This window comes from Aedes albopictus, chromosome 3 (assembly GCF_035046485.1).
Source record: "Aedes albopictus strain Foshan chromosome 3, AalbF5, whole genome shotgun sequence".
NCBI classification, from domain to species: domain Eukaryota; kingdom Metazoa; phylum Arthropoda; class Insecta; order Diptera; family Culicidae; genus Aedes; species Aedes albopictus.
This window is the reverse complement of record NC_085138.1, coordinates 315,004,314-315,026,022: the sequence shown is the minus strand read 5'-3', so window position 1 is coordinate 315,026,022 and position 21,709 is coordinate 315,004,314. Positions and strand designations below refer to the sequence as shown.

General features: G+C 40.9%; 1 protein-coding gene across 7 annotated transcripts in view; it reads right to left on the bottom strand.

Annotated features, from left to right (window-relative positions):
- Nucleotides 1-21,709, bottom strand: part of LOC109425809 (solute carrier family 12 member 4) — an 836,994-nt gene that overhangs the window by 148,512 nt on the left and 666,773 nt on the right. For all 7 annotated transcript variants that reach the window (XM_062842513.1, XM_029865597.2, XM_062842512.1 and 4 more), the window contains exons 9-12: nucleotides 9,447-9,576; nucleotides 6,057-6,178; nucleotides 5,873-5,955; nucleotides 5,327-5,462 (exon numbers count right to left, since the gene is read on the bottom strand). In XM_062842513.1, the coding sequence (XP_062698497.1) occupies nucleotides 5,327-5,462; nucleotides 5,873-5,955; nucleotides 6,057-6,178; nucleotides 9,447-9,576 (471 nt within the window). The remainder of the gene's footprint in view (nucleotides 1-5,326; nucleotides 5,463-5,872; nucleotides 5,956-6,056; nucleotides 6,179-9,446; nucleotides 9,577-21,709) is intronic.

Below are 21,709 nucleotides of genomic sequence, written 5' to 3'. Positions count from 1 at the left end.
AATCAAATTTGTTCCGATTTGACAACAAAGCAAATTAATAAAGTTCTGGTCAAGATTGATACTACTTATCGATGATATATTATAGGATGAATATGAGTTTGAGATTCTAAAAAGTATCAATCCACCTAAGAGTGTGATGTTGCATCGAGACTTAAAAGTAGGATTTCTTTTCAATTTTTTTTTCGAAGATTAATTAAAAAATAACTTATTACTCTAGAATCATAAATTTTCGGTAGGAACTGCTGACATCTACGAGGAGGCCACCATAAAATTTTTGATTCGATATTCGCAATATTTGATGAGATATTTCAGATTATGTTTTGACCCAATCTCGCCCCTCTGACCCATTGTCACCCACAACGATGGTACTGAAGAAGTCACTGGAGATATTTATTAGACGTTAGAGAATCCATGAAGAAATTTCAGAAGGAATTTGCAGAGGAATTTCCAAAAAAATCCGCGAAGGAATTTCTGGACAAATTGGGTTTTCTGATGAAACCCTGGATAAATATATAAAGGAATCCAATGGAAATTACTGAAAGAATTCTAGGAGGAATTTCTGAGGAAATTCCAAGCGGAATATCTGCAAAGACTCGTTGAATAGCCTTGGTGGAATGAAACAAGCTATTCATGGAATACCAGATCAACTTCGATGTATATCTATTCCTCGCATTTTTAACGAAAAGTACCAACATGTCAATTCCTGTAAGAGATTCTTCACTGATGGGTCTCGCATAAATGGATCCACTGGTTTCGGTGTCTTCAATGAAAATTTTACCGCCTTCCGCAAACTTCAGGAACCTTGTTCGGTTTATGTTGCTGAGCTGGCAGCAATCAACTTCGCTTTGGGGATGATTTCCAACATGCCCGTAGACCATTTCTTCATCTTCTCGGATAGCCTTAGTTCGATTGAGGCACTCCGGTCGATGAAACCTGTAAAACATTCATCTTACTTTCTTACAAAAATAAGGGAGCAGATGGGTGCACTGGTTGAAAGATCATACAAGATTACCTTTGTATGGGTCCCCTCACATTGCTCAATTTATGGCAATGAGAAGGCGGACTCTCTCGCAAAGGTGGGCGCACAGGAAGGTGAGATCTATGATAGAAGAATTTCACATGATGAATTTTTCCATTTTGTTCGCCAGAGTTCTCTTCAAAGCTGGCAAAATGATTGGCGAGATGGCCAGCTGGGACGGTGGTTACATTCCATTATTCCTAATGTTTCTTTGCGAGTGTGGTGGTATGGTCTGGATGTAAGTCGCAATTTCATTCGCGTGATGTCAAGACTTATGTCCAACCATTACTCGCTAGACGCGCATTTACACAGGATTAACCTCGCGTTGAGCAATGTTTGTACTAAGTGCGGTTCCGGTTATGATGACATCGACCACGTAGTTTGGCAATGCCCGGATAATGACGCCTCCAGAGCGCTACTTTTGGATACCCTTGAGGCCCGAGGTAGACAACCCTTTGTTCTTGTGAGAGATGTGTTGGGGACCCGCGATGTCACATACATGGGATGTATTTTCGACTTTCTTCGCTCTGCTGGTATAAAAGTTTAATTTGCTTGTGTTTTCTTCTCCAGTTTTTTTTTTCTCTGTTTTGTCCTCTTTGTGTTACCAAGCTGCTCCTGGCCATTCGGAAAACCAAGTCCCACAACAAGTTGGTACCAACACCACAAGGCACCGAATACGCTAGCAAGATGCGATTCACCCCCGGATGAGCAGCAGTGAAACCTTTGGCCCAATCCTTACCCTGTCCATCCCTCAAAATGTGACCTTCTAACCTCGAGCTGCCACGAGTACCCTGGCTTCCACCCATTACTAACAGATATCATTAAAAAGTTATTACTCTGTATAATGTATACTATTAAGTACAAAGAAAGATCCTCGGCTCCGTAAAGCGTTATACGCGATTGAGCCCCAAATAAATGAACTAGATAAAAAAAAAGCCTTGGTGGAATTCATATAGGTGAAATGGTGGAATTCTTATAGAAAATTTTCAAATCTTTTTATAAAATTTTCAGATTTTCAGAAAGTATCACCGCAGGAAGTTGTGCACATATTTCTAAACACCTAGCTATGCTTTTGTAAATATCACCAGAAGTTAATATTTCCGTAGGAATTCTGAATGAACTTCCTGGAGACATTCATGCAAATTTTTCAATTGAGTACCTGGAGTCCCGAAGAAATCTCTGAAGGAGTTCGTAAAAAATACTTGAAGGAATTCCGGGAAGTTTTTTCTGAAGAAATCATCGGAACAATTTCTGAAAGAATCTGTGAAAGAATTTCTGAAAGAATCCATTAAACAAATTCTGGTGAAACCTCTTAAGTAATTTCTGAAAGAATCCTCAGTGGAGATGCATTAGGAATTTTTAGAAAACTTACTAAAGGAATTTATGATGAAGTTTTTGAATTCTTCGTGGAATATCTGGAGGGACCGAAGAATTTTTTTTTGAACTCGTTAGAGGAATTTCTGAGAAAAACCACGGAGTGTTTTTGAGACGATTTTTTGAGATACTTATGGAGGATCCTCTAGAGGAATTTTCGAAGTCAACTATGGATACATTTTCCAACCAATTCATGAAAGATTTTCTGAAAAAAATCCTAGACAACTTTCTGAATGATTCCTTGGAAGATAAGCTGTAGAAAATCCCTGGAGTATTTTCTGAAGTAATCCATATTGAAATTTCGGGGGAATCCACAGAAAGTCAAATGAAAGAATTCTTGAAGAACTTTGTCTAATGAAAGAACTCTTTGATAATTTCGAAGAAAAACTCTTAAAGCAATCCTGGCAGAATTGCTCAAAGATTCATAGGAAGATTTACTGAAGAATTATGGAGAAATCTCTTGAAAAATCTCTTGAAAATTTTCTTAAGGATTTCTGAATAAATTCATAAAGGAATTTCTAAAGCAATTCATGCTAAATTTTCTTCTAAGATAATCCTTCAAGAAATTTCGAATGTTTGTATGCCCGATAGAATTTCTAAAGGAATCTCTGAATGAATATGCGAAGCAATTCCCGAAGAAAACTTCTGAATGAAGCCTTGATAGTTTTATCTATGAATCCGTGGAGAAATTTCTGAAGAAATATTTAAAAAAATTAGGAAGAAATCCTAAAATTGAATTTCTGAAATAATCCCAGAATTATTTCTTTGAATTTCTTTAACCTTTCAGGACGCGTGCCATCAAACAGCTGAAACTGCACCGCGCTCGCACTGTATACGATGAACGAGGTTTTTCGGTAGTGTTGTACTTTTTACAACGGCGCGCGCGCTGAAGGGTTAAGTAAGAACTCTGGAAATGATCTCAATTCCATAGATTTTTTCTGCACAGGTATCCTTATATTTGGGAGTAGTAAATTCAAATGCCAATAAGCATTTTTTTTCAAACGTATGGGAAAAGTATACACTGGTATCTCTTTTTATGCTCATGGCTTGGGGGTGCATAAATTAAAAATGTACATAAAATAAATAGGCATAAAAAGAGGGAAATTTGTGCGTAAATTAACTTTGGGCTTTATTCAGGGAATCTAGTTTGCGAGAACAGGACATGCTCTTGGGCATTTGAGGGGGTTTCCAGAAAGTTACCAAAAAGCCCAAAAAAAGGGCTTAGAACCTAAGCTGTCAGGCTTTTTGGGCGTTTCAAAAGGATTACGGGGAATTCAGGGGCATTTCAATGGTATTAATGGGGTTTCAGGGAGGATTCAAGGGGCTTTAAGGGCAATTCAGGGGGTCTCATTTTGCGGGGCGCTTCAAGGCATTTCAGAGTCATTTAAAAGAGTTTCAGGGGATTTCAGGAATATTTCAAGGGCGTTCCTAGAGGTTTTAGGGGCGTTTGATACCATTTCAGGGGCATTTAAAGGGACTTTCAGGGGCGTTTCTGCAGCCAAATAAAGGTGTCGAAAGGGGTTTCAAAGATATTTCAAAATAATTATGATGATTTCACGGCAGGGTCGTATCAGGGTAAGAACACCCTTATATCAAAAGGCATTTCAGGGGCATTTTAGTAGGTATTGTGATGGGGTTTCTCAAAATCCTCTGTAAATTACTGAAATGCCTACGGAATCTCCCTAAAATCCACATGAATTACTAAACCTCCCTAAAATCCACATGAATCCACTTTAGGGCTGAGCGGTCTTAGCGTGTTGTCCTTTTTAACAACTCTGCCGAAGACGACATTTTTCTATCTGCTTCCAACGGCGTAGCCAGCCTGTTCTTTTTTCTTGCTCACTCTCCTACACAAGCATGAGAAAGATCGGGACGAAACCAGGGGCGAATGGCCCCTCTCTCCATCCCTATCCTTCTCGTGTTTGTTTAGGAGAGTGAGTAAGTAAAAATAAAAAGCTGGCTACGCGGTTGTCTGTTTCGATCCCGAGATAGAGAAATTAAAACTTTAATTGATAACTAGCCACGCCATTGTGGTATCCGAGCAATTCGACCGGCACACCGACTTGAATGGATAATGGGTTATGTTATGTAGATCGATCAGTGTTGCCATCTGTGGTCATAATCCCAAATATTGAATGGCCATACGTGAGAACCCTTGGTCAGTACTCAAACTTTGCCGAACCCATGAGGAAGGAAAACTAGCATCTAGTATGTGTATTTAAAAATGTTATTTTTACGTCCAATTTGGTTTACGCTCCTCCCATAGTGGACGTAAATTAAAGTGAAACATCAAGAAATCCTATTGAAATTTTGCATACAAACTTTAGAGACACAAATCTGACGAACGAAGCATCAATCCAAGCCGCACTTGTTTATCCTGGCTTTGCTCACTTGCAAAAAGAGGCAACTTTTCCAAATCGCGAGTATTTGTTTACAAAGTTCTTGAAAACGTGAGTAGGAGACCAAGTCGGCCATTGTGCAAATATAAAAATAAAATCTTTGCATTGTGGCAGCCATGTTTGTGTTCTCTGAAGTTTATCTTTAAGGTCGAAGTGGAGCGGACCTGGTGTGATGGTTAGAACACTTGACCATCACGCCGAGGACCTGGGATCGAATTCCACTCCCGACAAACTCGCAAAATGTGAGTTCTTCCTTGGGAAGGGAAGTAAAGCGTGGGTCCCGAGATGAACTAGCCTAGGGCTAAAAATCTCGTTAATACAGATAAAAAAAAGGTCGGAGTATTTTCAGGATATTTTTTTTCACATAAAATATAATCAAAATGCATGGTTAGAGAACCTTGAACCCTGAAAAAAAGCTGCCATCTTGTATTTTGCTCAAAGTTCAATAAACAAAAAGACGAATGAACATTTCTATCACACAGCTGTCATAAAAAATCAATCTTGTTTATAGGTAGATATAGTCAACCACACTCACCTGTCACCGATGGGAAGAAAATGCCGATCAATATCGTGAACGCAGTGGTGCAATCAGCGTAGACCTGGTTGAAGCTAGGCCTGTCCAGCGGCTCAATGTGCTCCGGATCCAAACCGTATGCGATGAATTGTCCTTCCTAGTTGGCGAAAGACATAAAAGGAGGCAGAAAAAAAAAATGCAATTAGTTTCCTCGCCATTCTGGTACGAGCTGGGCGCATCTGCTGCTGCTGCAGTAGAAGGCTTCCGTCAATTTTGTGCGGCCAGTGCGGCTCGTCAAGAACGTCCGCGTCGACTCGGCCGTAAACGTGATGCATATGAAAGAAAGAATTGCATCCACGGCAGGGTGGGATTTTTTTGTAGGTACATATTCACGTAAATTTTGCTTTGAGAGAGAAAAAAAGGCAAAACTTTTCTACGGCGTGTCAAATGTACAACGTATAGCATCATGTTGCTTTGCTCATCTCATGCTTCTGCTTGCTCGGTTCGACACAAAGGAAGCAGCTGGTATGTATCTGTCTGCGCCATCATGGGAAATTGTTAACTCACTTGTAAAAATGAGGGAAAAATGTTGTCGAAAAACACGCCACTCTTGAGTCCCTTGATACCTCGCACCAGTGACACGTTGTGTTCTGGGAAGATAAGAGAAGAGAAACGATATCGGGAAAATATGTTAGAGGTTGTTTTGTAACAAGTGGCACTGTGGGGTAGGGTTCCACTCGGTCGCATTTACCTGTAAAGTATGGATCACACTCGCCGCCTTCGCAGAATGTGTTGTACAGCGGACCGCCCACTTCCTTGGTGCAGTTGTCGACGGCAATATCGCGCAGAAGACGCTTTCCAAGAACGCACATGCTGGAAAAAAAATGTTTAAGTGAACGTTGATGTTGCTTTATTTATATGAATGCACTGGAACCTTCATTTGCGTAGTGTTTTTGCAGTCACTCAATTTACATACATGCCTGCTTAGAACATCCTGACATACACTACAAATCGTATATCATGTTTTCATCGTAGCATCCATCTCCCACTAATGCGATTGGAAATACCGTGAAGGAGATCAATGTTGTTGATGTTTACAGGTTTCCTACATTCATCGATTTGGGCAGTCCGGCCACGTTGATTTGTCCCTTCTACCTAAGTATTCCTTTGAAAACCGCATAGCGCTGACGGGCTACGGTTTTGGCTCCTCGTTTTTTCGCTCGCTCAACCGTGGTTTTCGCGTTAATGCTTCGCTCCTCTATGTTCCTCAAAGCAATCAATTGATTTCTCTGAGTGTTCAGCTTAGACCAAGCCCACTCATGGGCTCCATCAAGCGTTTTTACGTTAAGTAGAGCTCCGAACAAAGAAGCGAACCGCACCGGTCGCTGCTAAGTAGGGCTCGAAAGCGAAAAGTTTACGTACGGTTCGTAGCAGGGCTTGGAATATAGAGACACGCAAAGTACGGTCTCTATCCGTAGGCTCGTGCGCTCTCTCGCGTTTAGCTCTCTGGGTAGCGTAAAGAGGAGACGAAAGAACATGAGTATGGATTTGTTGCCAGGTATATAGTTTCTAGAGAATGATTTTCTTGTTTTGTATAGGTAAGAATTTATTTTAGTTTGCATCAAATATTTGAAATTTTCAACCAATTAATATCATAGATCGTTACACGAATAACACAACAAATTGTCTGACATACAATTGCGATAGAGTGACAATACAAACGCCGAAAAATAATAGGTTTAAATTGACAAGCTTTGCTTAAGTATGGTCTGAACAAAGTTTTCCCTTCTTCGCCAATTTTAGGATCATGCATATCGAAAATGTATTGATTTTCTCTTAAAAATAGTTACGATTGCTCAGAATCGCACCTTTAGTTTTTGATTCGGCCGATCTTTTCGAAACTAATATTTGAAGAAATGTAGAGTGATTCAGTAAGTTTTGCTGTTTGAACACGCACATGTTTGAGCCGGGGTTTCTACGCAGCAAGTAAAGTTTAGTTTCGCATATTTAGAAAAATGTCCAAATAAATAACTCGCGAAGTTCGTTCCGACAAATGCCAAAATTCATCCGTCATCCGTCGCAGATTCCGATGAGAAGATGTGCGTATTTTCTAACCCGAAAAGATACCATTTGACGGTAATAAGTGACCACAAGGTTTTCTTTCTTCACTTTCCGGGCTGAGATCCCAAAAGAGTTTTGGTTTGATTGCTGTTTTTGAAATTGATGGTCATTAGTGGGTGGTTTATTAAATATAAATTTAAAAATATGAATTAAATAAACGAGACATTAGGAAGAAAGTGTGCGATATGGGTAACTTCACCCTTGTAGAAAAAATAGAGCAAAGCAGAAAAAAAAAATCTGCGAAGACCCCATGTGAATAACACCGATCATACAGAATAGGAGATTCGACATTAGATCTATAAAAACAACCCAACAATTGGGGAGATCTTTCCAATATTACACATTTATTCATAGCTCTATTATACACATTTTCATATATTCAAAACATATTCATCAACATGTAATCTGGATCGTTTGGTACAATATGTCCACGCATCCTTCCTCGCCTGTAAATTCGAGAAGTACCTTGCTGAAATAAAATATTCTGTACTCCAAGTATTTCGAAGAATCATCTTTGCGCGTAAATACAACGCAGTAGATCAGGCCGCTTTGATGCATGTGTCATATCTCTGATATGCTGCAAGCAACAGTATTGACAAGAAAAGTAACACGATTGCTATCCAGGGTGATTCCGCGTATGTATGAGATTAGATAAGAGTAGTTACGATTTTTCAAAGATGCTTTGACTGTACCTAACTCAACTCAGATATCATAGAAACACTACAGTGATTTTTTTTAACAGACTTAAATCTTACCGATAAAAATCTTAAAAAATGTAGTCGAGCTGCCAAGTTTCATAAATTAAAATAGGCGGTGTGCAGGACTGCCATATTGTAGGTTCCTCATTATAGAAAAAAGCAAGGTGTTGGATGTTAAAATACAACAATTGTTGTATGAAGTGCCAAAAAGAAGAGTGGGCTCATTATGTACTTTGACAAATACGCAGTCTACTTCAAGCGCATAGAATCTGCTTCCAACAAAATATTCATATACCACCATCCAAAATATCGCAATATATATTAAGATTTCCGATTGATGCTTTGTAACTAAAAGGTTGTGACTGAGTATAGAATTAGCTGATGATAAAATACACGTTTATGAAAAACGGTTGCGCAATCATCGCAGACTGTAAGAAGACAGCTTCTACTATGACCAGGATTCAAGAATCTTGACCTACGCGAAGTTGTAAAGGAGACAACTACGTTATAAATGTGTTGGAAATGCAAGGGATGTAATTATTCAATAGACCATATTATTAAAAAAGATGCTCATAATCTCAAATTCAGATAAATTTCTTGCGAGAAAGGCAACATGGATATTGAAGAGATGGATATTATTTTAGATAAAAATTCAACCTTCAAGTCACACAGTAAGCAACAAACATATAATTTAAATACAATCATACATTATTGAGAAAATGATATCTTTAAACGCACCAACACTGGTACAAATCTCCAAGGGAATTATTTATTTGAGTTCAATTTTTACTAATAGTTTTCAGTCTTATCCAAAACCCCTTCTCTCAAAATATGAGCACAGATTATTATACTGAACAAGATTTGCAATAACACCATAGAAATACACAAAATATTGCGATGATTTACAGAAGTGCAAAAAACCGATGGTACGGATAGAATAGAGACTACCGGTGCGCAAAGGCGACCGATCATTATTTTACTCACATGGAAACGAACGACCGGTGCGAAAATGGGTGGATAACGAAATTAAAAATCGTTAACGACGTGCTGTTGCGTGTGTAGTATGAAGCCCACGGGTGGGCTTGGTCTTAGTACGGCTTATTTTATGAAAGTTGGTGGAAATTGCAACTCATGTGCAGCTTTATTTAACGTTTTTGATTACACTTTTTTGAATAATTTCATCAGATCCGAACTACAAACCTTTCGTCATTTTACGTAAATGAAGGTTTTAGTGCAGCATTCATTTATTATAGTTTCATTTTCTCTGTGTAGTAGAAACGCTCAGAAATCAAACTCCTGTCGAACCACCAAATCATACTCACAATAGTTTATCGTTGCCATCGATGTTATTGAAGATACCGGCGTACACCGCAATGATGGAGAATATGACACAGGCCAGCGCAACCGTTGCGAACTTGTTCACGAATTTAACTCCCAAATACACGATCAGACCTAGAGCGGGCGATAGATAATAAAAGAAAAATGAAAAGACACAGTCAGTTCATTCAGTTACCTATGTGCATCGGCAAAGGTAGCCATGCTACAGAGACACAATTGGATACGGGATACGGTTGGCGAAAAGCAATAGCACTGTTCCCATACTGGTCGTACATCGTAATAAAACCGAAACATAGATGAATATGAATTGCACGGATGCGACGCCGGCGATGGTTTCGCGGTAGGTACCTATCGCAGCTGCTGTAGTCTCCGTGCCCGGGTTAGATTGGAACCGCTTACCGTTTTTGGTTTTGCGTTTTTAGATTGAACGTAGCTATTATGGCCAAGGCACCAAGGACGGGACGGGCATGAACGTGCACATGGTATGGGGAACCGCAATTTTCAGTCATATCGTAACATCAGATTAGCCTTCCCAATTTGCCGCGCTGTTGGGTGGATTTGGGTTCATAAATCTACGATATTGCGAGATATCTAGTGTCATATAGATGGCTGCACTAAATTGAGTGATTCGCGTTTTTGTTTATGAACCAGTTGGGCAGTGTATCATTCTTATGTTTAGTTCTTAAGACATCAACACGGTTGATAGTTGATGTTAAGTCGTTTATGTTGAACTGGATATAACATTTTTAGACATTTGGAATGATGAAATTTATTATAATATGTTTACCCCAAGAATTCCATTTCAGTAATCAAACTATATTCTTCATAGGGCTACATGGTCACTAATAAGTCTAGTCTAGTCTACACATGCATAGCCATTCATTGAAAGAATCCTGAAAAAAAAAAAGAATCGACTACTTCTATCAGTTTTCTTGACTTTATTAATGCTTGCAACACATTGGAGATGTAATACATACAAGAATTAAAGCGGCCAGGCCTACTGTGCAGCATCATTAGTACAATAAAGTTGAAGAAGAGTACATCTCGTACCAACCACTCAGTACAGTATGTAGCATAAATACACAGTAAATACGGTGGGAGTGCCTTTGCAAAAAAAACTAAATGTCACTCCGTCGTCGGGTCACTTCATCCTCGCATGGGACAAAGGAATTTAACCCGTATGTCCAGGCTCGAAAGGCTAGTCTTAAGCGTCATTACTCGCTCTTTTTTTTCTAAACCATAGGGATTATATACTCAGCAGACACCTGAACAGGGAGGTCCAGGTAGTCTGGGGTTAAGGACCGTCTTCTACAACAAAAGTAAAAGCCAGGACTACTTTTTCTCGACCCACTAAACAACATTTCCATGGACGCCAAACCCTTCGTCTCTCCGGCACCACTAAGAAGGCATTGCTTCACAGAGAGAGGGGCTAGTGCATATGGCACCGTCAAGGTTAGCTGCGTGGTCTGCAGCAGCGAACATCGATGACTCGCTTTGGACAGTCCACCAAGGTAGCATGCTGGCGCTTAGCAATTTTCGCGAGTGGCCCTCACCACTCCCTTTGCCCTCGGAAGTCGGGCAGGGTCGACACCACCTGATTCCAACTGTACAACAAGAATCAATAACTGATACCGCGTGCAGAGCGATTTGGCCTTCCCGCTGGTAAGGCCCGACAGTCAGAACACAGAAGGACGTGCCGACGTGAGGCATCCACCTGCCTCGACCTTACCACGGACCCCTTTCCAACCGCGAGCTCGAATCCAGCCCAGTAGACCGACGCCACGATATCAACGCTACCAGGATGTTCTCCCTGCAGCCACTTAATCGCTGTAAGGGTCGATTTCGACCGCAGGACACCGGTATGACCTACGTAGCGGCACAAATTTCCCGAATGGAGGAGAACGTGCCTCTAGAGCCGACCTACTGATACCTGATACGTAGCGACTTGGACCACCTATTGTATAGTGTCTGAATTTGCCATTTTCCGAGTTCACGTGCCACCTCTTCTAGCTCCAAGACGATGTGGGTGATAGCCGTTGAAACGGCATTGATCGAGTGGTCGGTAATCAAATTCACCTCTTCGATCGTTTCACCGTAGACTTAGAGCGTAATGTCGTCGGCAAACCCGACAATCTCCACTCCCACTGGGTACTCTAACCTCAACACCTCGTCGTACATGACATTTCATAACACCGGACCTAGGATGGAACCTTGCAGGACTCCTGAGGTTATGTGAAAGCACTTCCGACCCACCTCCGTGTCGTAAACTGGTACTCGATTCTGAAAATAACTTTCGAGAATCTTGTACAGGTACCCCGGAATCTCCAGACGCAAGAGCAGACCAGCTGGCGCTATTAAACGCATTCTTAACATCCAGAGTCACTACCGCACAGAAACGAATTTCCCTTCTCCTAGGCTCAAGTGCTTTCTCGGCGGTTTTTGTAACCGACAAGATAGCGTCTACGGTGGACCTCCCCTTCCGGAAGCCGTACTGGTTGCTCGAAAGACCATTTTCGCCCTCGGTGAACCTCAACATTCTATTGAGGATGATCTTTTCGAGCACCTTCCCCGCCGTGTCGATCAAGCATATTGGTCTGTATGCCGACGGGTCTCCGGGGGGTTTCCCCGCCTTTGGCAATAGTACCAAGCACTGCCTCTTCCAAACTTCTGGGAAAACACCCTCGTTCAGGCATTTCTGCATAGCAGACCTGAACATCTCGGGAGCCTCTGCAATAGCTACTTTTAAGGCCAGGTTCGGAACTCCGTCCGGACCTGGGGCCTTACCTACGCTAAGGGACTTTTCTATCTCCGCATGTTCCACATCGGTGACCTTCTCCTCATCGCCAGCCCCAGTCCCCGGCTGTCCTATGAAAGGAGGCCAAGAATTAGTATAATGACGCGGAAAAAGCCCCTCGATGTCCCCCTCTAAAATTCCGGAAGATTGCTCTTTAGGAGCCATTACACTTCTCGTCTTCTCGTTTCTTCTAGAAGTTCACCAGCGATTTGTATTTGCTTTAGGGATTATTTTGAAAATATCCGCAGGAATGTGTCCAGAAAGTTTTTCAGTGGTTCATCCACGGAATCCTGAAGAAATTCTTTCAGATGTTTTTGCAATATTAATTCAGCGATTCATGCAGGAAATACTCCAGAGGTTCCACCAAGAGTTCACACAGAGATTCCTTCAAGCTTACCACCAGACCTTCCAGACTTCCTTCATGAATATCACAAAAAAAAATCTCCGGCATTTCCTATAAGGATAACCCTAGGAGCTCTGAATTTCTTACTAGATTCTATAAGGAATTTATCCAACAATATTTCCTAGAAATCTCAACAGGATTTTTCAAAAAATATTTCAAGAGTCTTTTCAATGGGTATTTACAGAAGCTTATGTAGGAGTTTCTCCAGCCATTCCTACATGAATTCCTTCAAAAATACGCCCACTTATTGCTCGTGAATACTTCCAGAAAATCCTCCAATAATTTATCCCCCTCCCCCTAGAGCGTTACGTAATTTGTGGACGGCGCCTTTTAAGAATTTCTATAGAAATTTTTCTAAACAATTCCCAATAAACGCTTGTAAGAATTCCACCACTAAGGAGGTTTTCTATGTTATTTACTCCGGAACTTTTTCATTAGTTTCTCTTGAGATTCCTTCAAGAATTTCCCTGATATTTATTCAGATATTCCTATAGAGATTCAATCGAAAGTTCTTCCTGAGATTTCTACAGTGATTACTATTGGAGATTTCTTCAGCGATTCATTCATTTTTGAAATTCTTTCAGGGATTCCTTCAAAAATATTACCGGAGACTTCTTCAGATTTTTTTAAAAGTTTTTTTCAGAAACTTTAGTAAAAGATTTCTTCAAAATATTTTACATAAAGCTTTTACGAAATTCCCAACCATTTATTTAACAATCCTACAGGAAAATTTCCAAGGGTTCATCCAAGAATTCCTTAAGAAATTCGTGCAATTAATCAGTTATACCTGTAGACATTGTAGTATTGTGTACATGTTGAGTAAGAGTAGGCTGTGCCTAAGGGACTGTCAGATAGGATGTATGGAATAAAGTCATTGTAAATTAATACCCCGAACAGTAAGGAGTACTTACTACAGACATTTCTGCAATTTATTTTTTGAAATTGCTCCTGCAGCTTAATTATATATTCCTTTTTTGATTTCTGCGGGAAATATTACAGATATCCCTCCAGGGATTTTTATCTGGAGTTTTTTCCAGAAATGGCACAAAACCATTGGGAGAATTCTTGAAATAATAGAAATTTTTAAAGAAACCACTGAAGGATTGTTTGAAAGAAATTCTTTAAAAAAACTCCTGGTTATCTTTGTAGATTTTTTCAGAAGAAAATTTTGAAAATTTTCTGAAGGGATTCCTGTACAATAATTCCTACAGCAATTTCCGAAGTTATCTTTTGAGGAATTCCTGGACAAATGCCCGAGAGACCTGAAAAGTTTTTCTTCCTGAATTCCTGATAAAACAAAACTTTTGGAGAAGCTCTGGAAGTAATATTTTGATAAATTTTTGATGAAATTCCTAGAAAAATCCATTCATAAAACACACAGAACATACACAGGAATCTCATAAAAAAATTCTGCAGAAATGGGCCACGTTAGATGTGTTACTAGATTTGAAGTAATGAGCTGAATTTTTGTACGGAGAGAAGGTATATTGTCCATTTCTGCAATAAAATGATACAAAAACCCTGGGTATTTGATTCCTTGCCTAATTTGATGCTGTTTGAGTAAAGGTTTGGGTAACTGTGTCGATTATGTTGCAAGAAATGCAGAAGACAACAACACTGTACTTTTAGTACTTTCACTGATTGCGTCATATTGAGGGCAAACATAATGGTGGAGTTCTTGAATAAAATCCTCAATTATCTGAAGGATCCCTGGGGAGCTTTCGGAAGGAATGCTTGAAAAATCTCCGGGAGATACCTCTGGAGGAATACTTAGAAGAATCCATAAATATAAAAGTGCAGTGATATACGTAGGACCGCGTATAACTTTCAAACGTAAGGTCCGATTTGGGTCGTCTATGTTTGGTTCTGTTAGCGAGGCAAAAAACCATGGGAAAATTGAGAGTTTTTAAAATCTAGTTTTCATACATTTTGAACGGGGACTTGGACTTGGCTAGAGACTTGAAACGTCAAAAAATTGCAGTAGGCAAGACAAAGTTTGCCGGGACAGCTAGTTTCTTATACAATTTGTGCTTACACAAACATTTTTGAAGCACTACCTGTGAAAATTACTAAAGAAAATGCTGCAGAATAAAAAAAAATCCTGGAAGATCTCTTTAGGGTACCACGGAGGAATTTTCTGAATAAAATTAATTATTTGAATGATTTTTTGTGAAATGCCAAGGAAAAAAATCTGGAGTAATTTCTGCAGGAATGCTGAGATAATTTTTAGAGAGATTGTGGAGAAAATCTGTAGGACAGTCCAAGCGAAATGTCCGAATCTGCAAAAAAATCTCCTGGAGCATCTTTTGAAGCAACCTGTAATGGAATTTCTGAAGAATCGCCTGGAGAAATTCTCAGAAGAGATTCTTGTGAAATTTCTAGAAGAATTCCCAATAAATACCCCAAGGACAAACTCCTGGAGGAAATTCTATTTTTATTCCTTAAATTTGTTTTCACAGTAATACATGATGGAATACATGTATGAACTTCTACAACAATCTTCGATAAAATTGCATAAAGTTTCCAAGCAGAATTTTTTGAATGAATTTCTGTAGAAATCTGTGGGCTTGTCTCAAAATAAAACTTTTCAAAAATTTCCTGAGGAACTCCTGAAAAAGATCCAAGGAAAATTCCTGGAAGAATTCTTGAAAAAATCTCTGGAGAAATCACTGGAAATTTTTTAAAGGAAATTCATGAGACAGGAATGCATGCCTTCGGGTATCTTGGAGAACTCTTTGGAGGAATTCTTGATGAAATCATTCTAGAAAATTCTGCAAGAATCTTATTTCTATGAAAATTCAGAAAAAAAGATGATAAATCCTGAAAGAATTCGTAAGGTAATTTATGGTGGGGTCCGTTGAGGTAATCGTGAAGAAAATTTTAAAGATTTCTTCACACGAATGCTTGCCGAACTCATAAAAGGAATTCCTGAAAGAATTCCCCTTCCAGCCATCAAGAACACAGCCGAGAGCCCCATCGGGTACGTAGAACGGAGTTGCCGTAACGACGAGCCGTGCAGAGCGGTTTTGGAGGAGAACGACGCAGCGCGGGCGATAATGCTGCAGCATAGAATCTGACAGAATGTGGAGCGATACAGACAGAAGTGGAAGCAGCAGACCCGTCTCTTCCGGGAGAAAAAGCGCCGCCTGGAAGAACCGGAGTGCGAGAAAATGGAACTGCTGTGCTGTTCACAAGAAACACGAAAGTTCTACCAGAAGCTTAACGCATCCCGGAAAGGCATCGTGCCGCAAGCCGAAATCTGCAGAAATAAGGACGGTAGCCTCCTGACGGAAAAATGTGAGATAATCGAAAACTGGAAACAGCATTTCGACGAGCACCTGAATGGCAAAGAAAATGTAGGCACGGGGGATCGAGACAGTGGAAGAAATGACTATGTTTGTGCTGCTGCAGAGGACGAGAAGTAACCAACTCACACGCAGAGAGAAGAAGCTCAAAAACAACAAAGCGGATGGTAAGGACGGTATCACATTTACAGCAGAACTCAAGATGAGTTCAGTAAAATTGACTATCTGTCTGCACCGCTTGATAGTTAGGATCTGGGAAACCGAACAGCAACCGGAGGAAGGGAAGGAAGGAAAAGAAAGAAAAGAAGGGATATTCAGCCCCATTCACAAGAAAGGCGACCATTTGGAATGTGGGAACTTCGGAGCGATAACTATTTTGAATGCTGCCAAAAAAGTGCTATCCCAGATCAGCTTCCGTCGTCTGTCCCCTAAATCGAATGAGTTCGTAGCATGTTCTTAAGCCGGCTTCATTGATGGCCGGTTGACAACGGACCAGATCTTCGCCGTACGGCAAATCCTCCAGAAATGCTATTAATACCAGGTCCCAACGCATCACCTGTTCATCGACTTCAAAGCGGCATACGACAGTATCGACCGCGCAGAGCTATGGAGAATCGTGGACGAATATGGCTTTTCTGGAAGCTGACTAGACTGATTAACCCTAAAAGGGATACCTTCATGGCCTCAGTTTCGTCACCTCGCTGAGTGTGTTCCATCAAAGACGAGCTCTGAAAGGCGCCTGGGGTCCAATGGACCCCAGGTATCCCTTTTAGGGTTAAAGCGACGATGTACGGTGTGCAAAACTGGGCGACGATGTACGGTGTGCAACATGGGCTGTCATGCCTACTCTTTAACATTGCTCTGGAAGATGTGATGCGACGAGCTATGCTCAACAATTGGGGAACGATTTTCACAAAATCCGGTCAATTTGTGTGCTTTGCGGACGACATATTGTCAGAATATTTGGAAAGGTGGCAGAGATGTACAGTGTACACGCGTCTGAAACGCGAAGTAACAAAGGTCGAACTGGTGGTGAAAGCTTCAAAAACAAACTATATGCTGGTAGGCGGAGCCGAACACGACCGGATCCGTCTGAGTAGTAATGTTACGATAGACGGGGATACCTTCGAGGTGGTGGAGGAATTCGTTTACCTCGGGTCCTTACCTGATGGCTGAAATTGGAAGGCGAATCATCTGCGCAAGTGGGGCCTACTACGGGTTCCAGAAGAAGCTGCGATTTAAAAAGATTCACCAAATGCAATATGTACAAAACGCCAATAAGACCACTGGTCCTTTACCTCGTTGCCGTAGATTATGCTCGAGGAGGACCTGCAAGCACTTGGAGTTTTCGAGCGACGCGTGATAAGGTCGATCTTCGGCGGTGTGCAGAAGAACGGTGTGTGGCGGACAATGATGAATCACGAGCTCGCTGCACTTTACGGCGAACCTAGCATCCAGAAGGTGGCCAAAGCCGGAAGGATACGGTGGGCAGGGCACGTTGTAAAAATGCCGGACAACAACCCTGCAAAGCTGGTGTTTGCCGGTGCGCACAAGAAGGGGCAGAGAGCACGATGGGCGGACCAAGTGGAGCGTGACCTGGCGAGCATTGGACGCGACCGAGGATGGAGAACGGCGGCCACAAACCGAGTATTGTGGCGTATTATTGTCGATTATGTTTTGTCTTAAATGTAATGTTGAGCAAATAAATGTATGTATATATGTTCTTTTTGCCTATGTGCTTGGCCATAGAGAAGATTAAGGAAAGCATTTGCCTCAATAATTGTCTAGTCACCCTAATGCACAATGATTCAATGAATTTTCCAATTGAAATCCCCCCGATTTGCCTTCGAATACCAATCAATGCTTTACCGCAAAATTATACCCCAACCTTGCGAATTTTGCTGCTCGTTGTTGCCAACCCAAGTTTCCGAGCTAATACGCGGTACAATCCGGCCGTATAATCCACCAAGTGGCACGCACCTATTTATTACCGCGGCCCTCCTTATAACGTGGGTACCCTTTCAATCTGAAGCCTAGCTGCCGATAGCTAAAGCTCCAAAAACACGTCCACTCGAATTTGCGTGTCCTGTTTCCGATGTGGTGGCGGTGCTGGTGCGTCGATCGGCTCATATGTTCCCGGCCGTGGCGTGGTAGCATTGACATTCCATACACGAAATCCATATTCATGAAGCTCCCGTCCATAAATCATGCGAGTAACTAGGCGCCCGTCGTCCGGTCGCGCGGCGCGGTACCAGGGGAGCCGGATCATAGCAGATGGCAGTGTGGGGCAGTGGCGAGGCAAAAGCTCAACCCCGCACCACTTCGGACGCTGGGAGTACGGCGCACTTATGTATTAATGTATATCGCGGAAACGATAAATAAATCACACAAGCGAAAGCGCGGTGAAATCTGAGCATTGCGATCCGGACGTAAAGCGTGTGCTTCTCGTGCGTTTGTTTGGACGTACTTGGTCTTCTGTGTGCAGTCAGTGCTTGCGCGGGCGGTCAAGTTTGAATTGTAGAATTATGTACCACAGGGCAAGTGTACCGACTTTGGACATAGGGAACATTATAATCGAATATTAAGGTGGCAATAAATTGGAGAATGTACAAAACACTGCAGAATATTTTGAATAAAGAAAGAGGAACAAATCATAAACCAAAACTCACAAAAAGTTAATTGATTCAAGATGTTTATGTAGATTTTTTGTTCTGTTCAAAAGCACCTGAATCCAGCAAGCCAAATAGCTGCTCACATAAACCTGCAACGTCAACACCTGGGTCACTCACCCTACATATCTCACCCGAACGGAGGCCGGGCCCAAGAGTACAAATGGACGGCCATAACGGAAGCGGTTAAATGTGGATTATGGGGCTCCTGTTCCGATTAATTATTAATCAAACTGACTGACTGCATTATGTAGATTATGGCCCCGTATGGCCAATCTGCGGATGGCGGTCGATAGCGTTTGCGAAATTAGTTCTTGGAATGGATTTTCCGGGACTGGATGCGAATTCCGAAACGATGCGAGATTTGTGCTTCATAACGCTGGAGAATTCGTTTCAGTTGAAGATAATTGAGCTATTCATTTGTATATTTTCATCTATCCAACTAAATACTGCTTCATTTAAGTTTTTGCTCCAAGTAACAGTTTTTAGTTAAGGGTTATTAATAAGGTTCTATAACGGTTGGAAAAACATCTACTAGACTAATTGGTCATCAAAATGATACTTGGATATTTACCTGGAATAGGTTTTGCACAGTGATTCAGTCTAAAAAGCCTAAGCCTGATTTCCTAATTGATATCAAGAAAATTACCTACGGCACATCAATTAAGCCGCTTCCAAGAGCATGTCCCAGACAACCCAGGAGTCGCATTAGAATACATGTATTACATCGTAAAGAGTAATATTTTAAAGCTCAATCGTGTATATGTAATGCATATGTACAATTTTCATCGCTTATGGTATTATTGTTTTGAGCTTATTTACATACAAAATGGTAAACTTTTGAGATGTTGTAACTAGCATTGAGCAAATCTGGCTGAGACATCGATTTTTGTGAATCGATTTGAATCGGATCAGCAGAATCGATTCACCGATTTAATCAAATGCTTTGAATCGATGTTTTCAAATTGATTCGATATTATAAAATATTACAAACCTATAAAATGGTTCGTTTGCTGCATGTAGTTTAAGTTCATGGTATGTTTTACTTGTCTAAATAAATTCAATATCAAGATTTGAAATTGCACATCACATAACATAAAGACAGTGCATTTTGAAAAAAAAATGAAATTTAATATTTTTGAATCGAAAGAAAAATCCTGAGATCCTGATATTCCCCAGAACTCTGAGAAGTATTCCCATATAGTACTGAGAAAAATTTCCCCAAAATCTTTAAAGAGACACCTCCAGAATTCTGAAAGGAGTTCCCCTAGAATTATGAGGGAGATTTCTTCAGAATGCTGAAAATAATTACGCCAGAATCCTGAGCGACATTATCTACAAAAGAAAGCAAGACTCTTCCGGTATCTTAGTAGGAATTCTCTCTGAATCCTTTCTAGATTTCCTAGATTTCTCAGAGAGAGATTACTCGGATTGTCTCAGAGTTCCGAGAGGCATTCTTCCACAATTATGTGATAGATTGTCTCAAAATCCTAAGAGAAGCTTCTCCTTGTGATTCTTCCAAAATGTTCTTGAATCCCAAGATGAATTCTCCCAGAATCCTGAGAAGAATTCCACATTCTTGAGATAAATTCATCTAGAATACTGTGAAAGATTCTTCAAAAAAAAAAAAAAAAAGATTTTCAGAATTCCAAGAAACTTAAAAGAAATCACCCAGAATCCTGAAAAGAGGAGCTTAGAACCCTAAGAAGGATTACTCCAGAATCGAGAGATATACTGAGATATACTCTCACAGAACTCTTGGAGATAGGATTCCCCCAGAACCCTGAGAAGAATTCCTCCAGAACCCTTTCAAGTATTCTCCCAGAATTCCCCTACAATGCTGGATAGAATCCTTTAAAACGCTGAGAATAATTCTGCCAGAATCCCGAAAAGTATTCCCCAGAATTCTACGAGTGATTCATATGAGGGGTTCTACCCGATTCTTAAAAGAATTATGTTACGCCGGGATAGGAAGGGTTCGTTGCGTGAACGCGGCCTTCCCAGTTTGCGATGACAAGCAGTGCCAATGACTGTCTAAACCTAGGGCGCTGACATGTTAGATGTATATAGCTACTCTTGAATGTTGATAGCAAAGTTTATTGAAGTGGATTGAAATTATTGCGTAAAATAGTAGGTAATCTAGTTAAATCATATATTCACCATCCAAATAAAATGTATATCTACTGCAGGCCTAGAATTGTTGCTGGAGAAGCAAGGTCTGAATCCTCGATTAACGATAGTGAGCGAGTTGATACTTACCGTGAGTAGTTATGTGGCACTGTAGATGCATGTGCTAATTGTGTAGTTTCGTTGTAGGGTATTAATTGTAGGGAGATTGGATGGTTCGCAGGCAGGATTGTTGATTGGAAAACTGAGTTTGTAAGTAATGGCAATGAATTATGTATTATGCCCTGGATTATATGATTACATCGCAATTTGAATTAAATATATTTTTAGTTTTGAGTGTGTCGAACAGTACTCCAAGAACAGTTTTCGATATGCTGCCCCGAACTCCTCCCAACAATACTCAAAAAAAAACTCATCACAGGATGCGAACTACCCGTGCTGTAACGAAGATGATCAGTATGATGCAATGGTGCAGTGCAGTCGATGTAAAAGGTGGCACCACTTTTCATGTGTCGGAGTGGACCAAAGTATAGCGGAGCTTGTTTGGTACTGCCGTACGTGCCTCGGTGAGGACGTATCCGCTCGTGATTCGCTAGGCCAGCCTGGAGTCAGCCGTGTGCAACCACCACGTGCAGCTAAAAAGGGTAGTATTAAAGAGCATACCGGTAAGTCAAAGGAAGATCAGAAGAAAATCGTTGAAATAAAGGATTCTAGACACTCTGTGAAAGGGGGGACAAGTCAGGCAGGGCCGTCCAGGACGGGGGGCGAGATAAACATTGATAAAATACCAACCGATCCCTCGCACGGTCGCAATTCCGTTAGTGGTCGAAAGTCGTGTTCCGAGAGTCACAAAAGTGGTAGTAGTAAGACTAGAAGTTCCAAGCGGGACATGGCGATGAAACGAATTGAAGAAATGAAGGAGAGAAGTCGCTTGGAAGCTCTAGAAGAA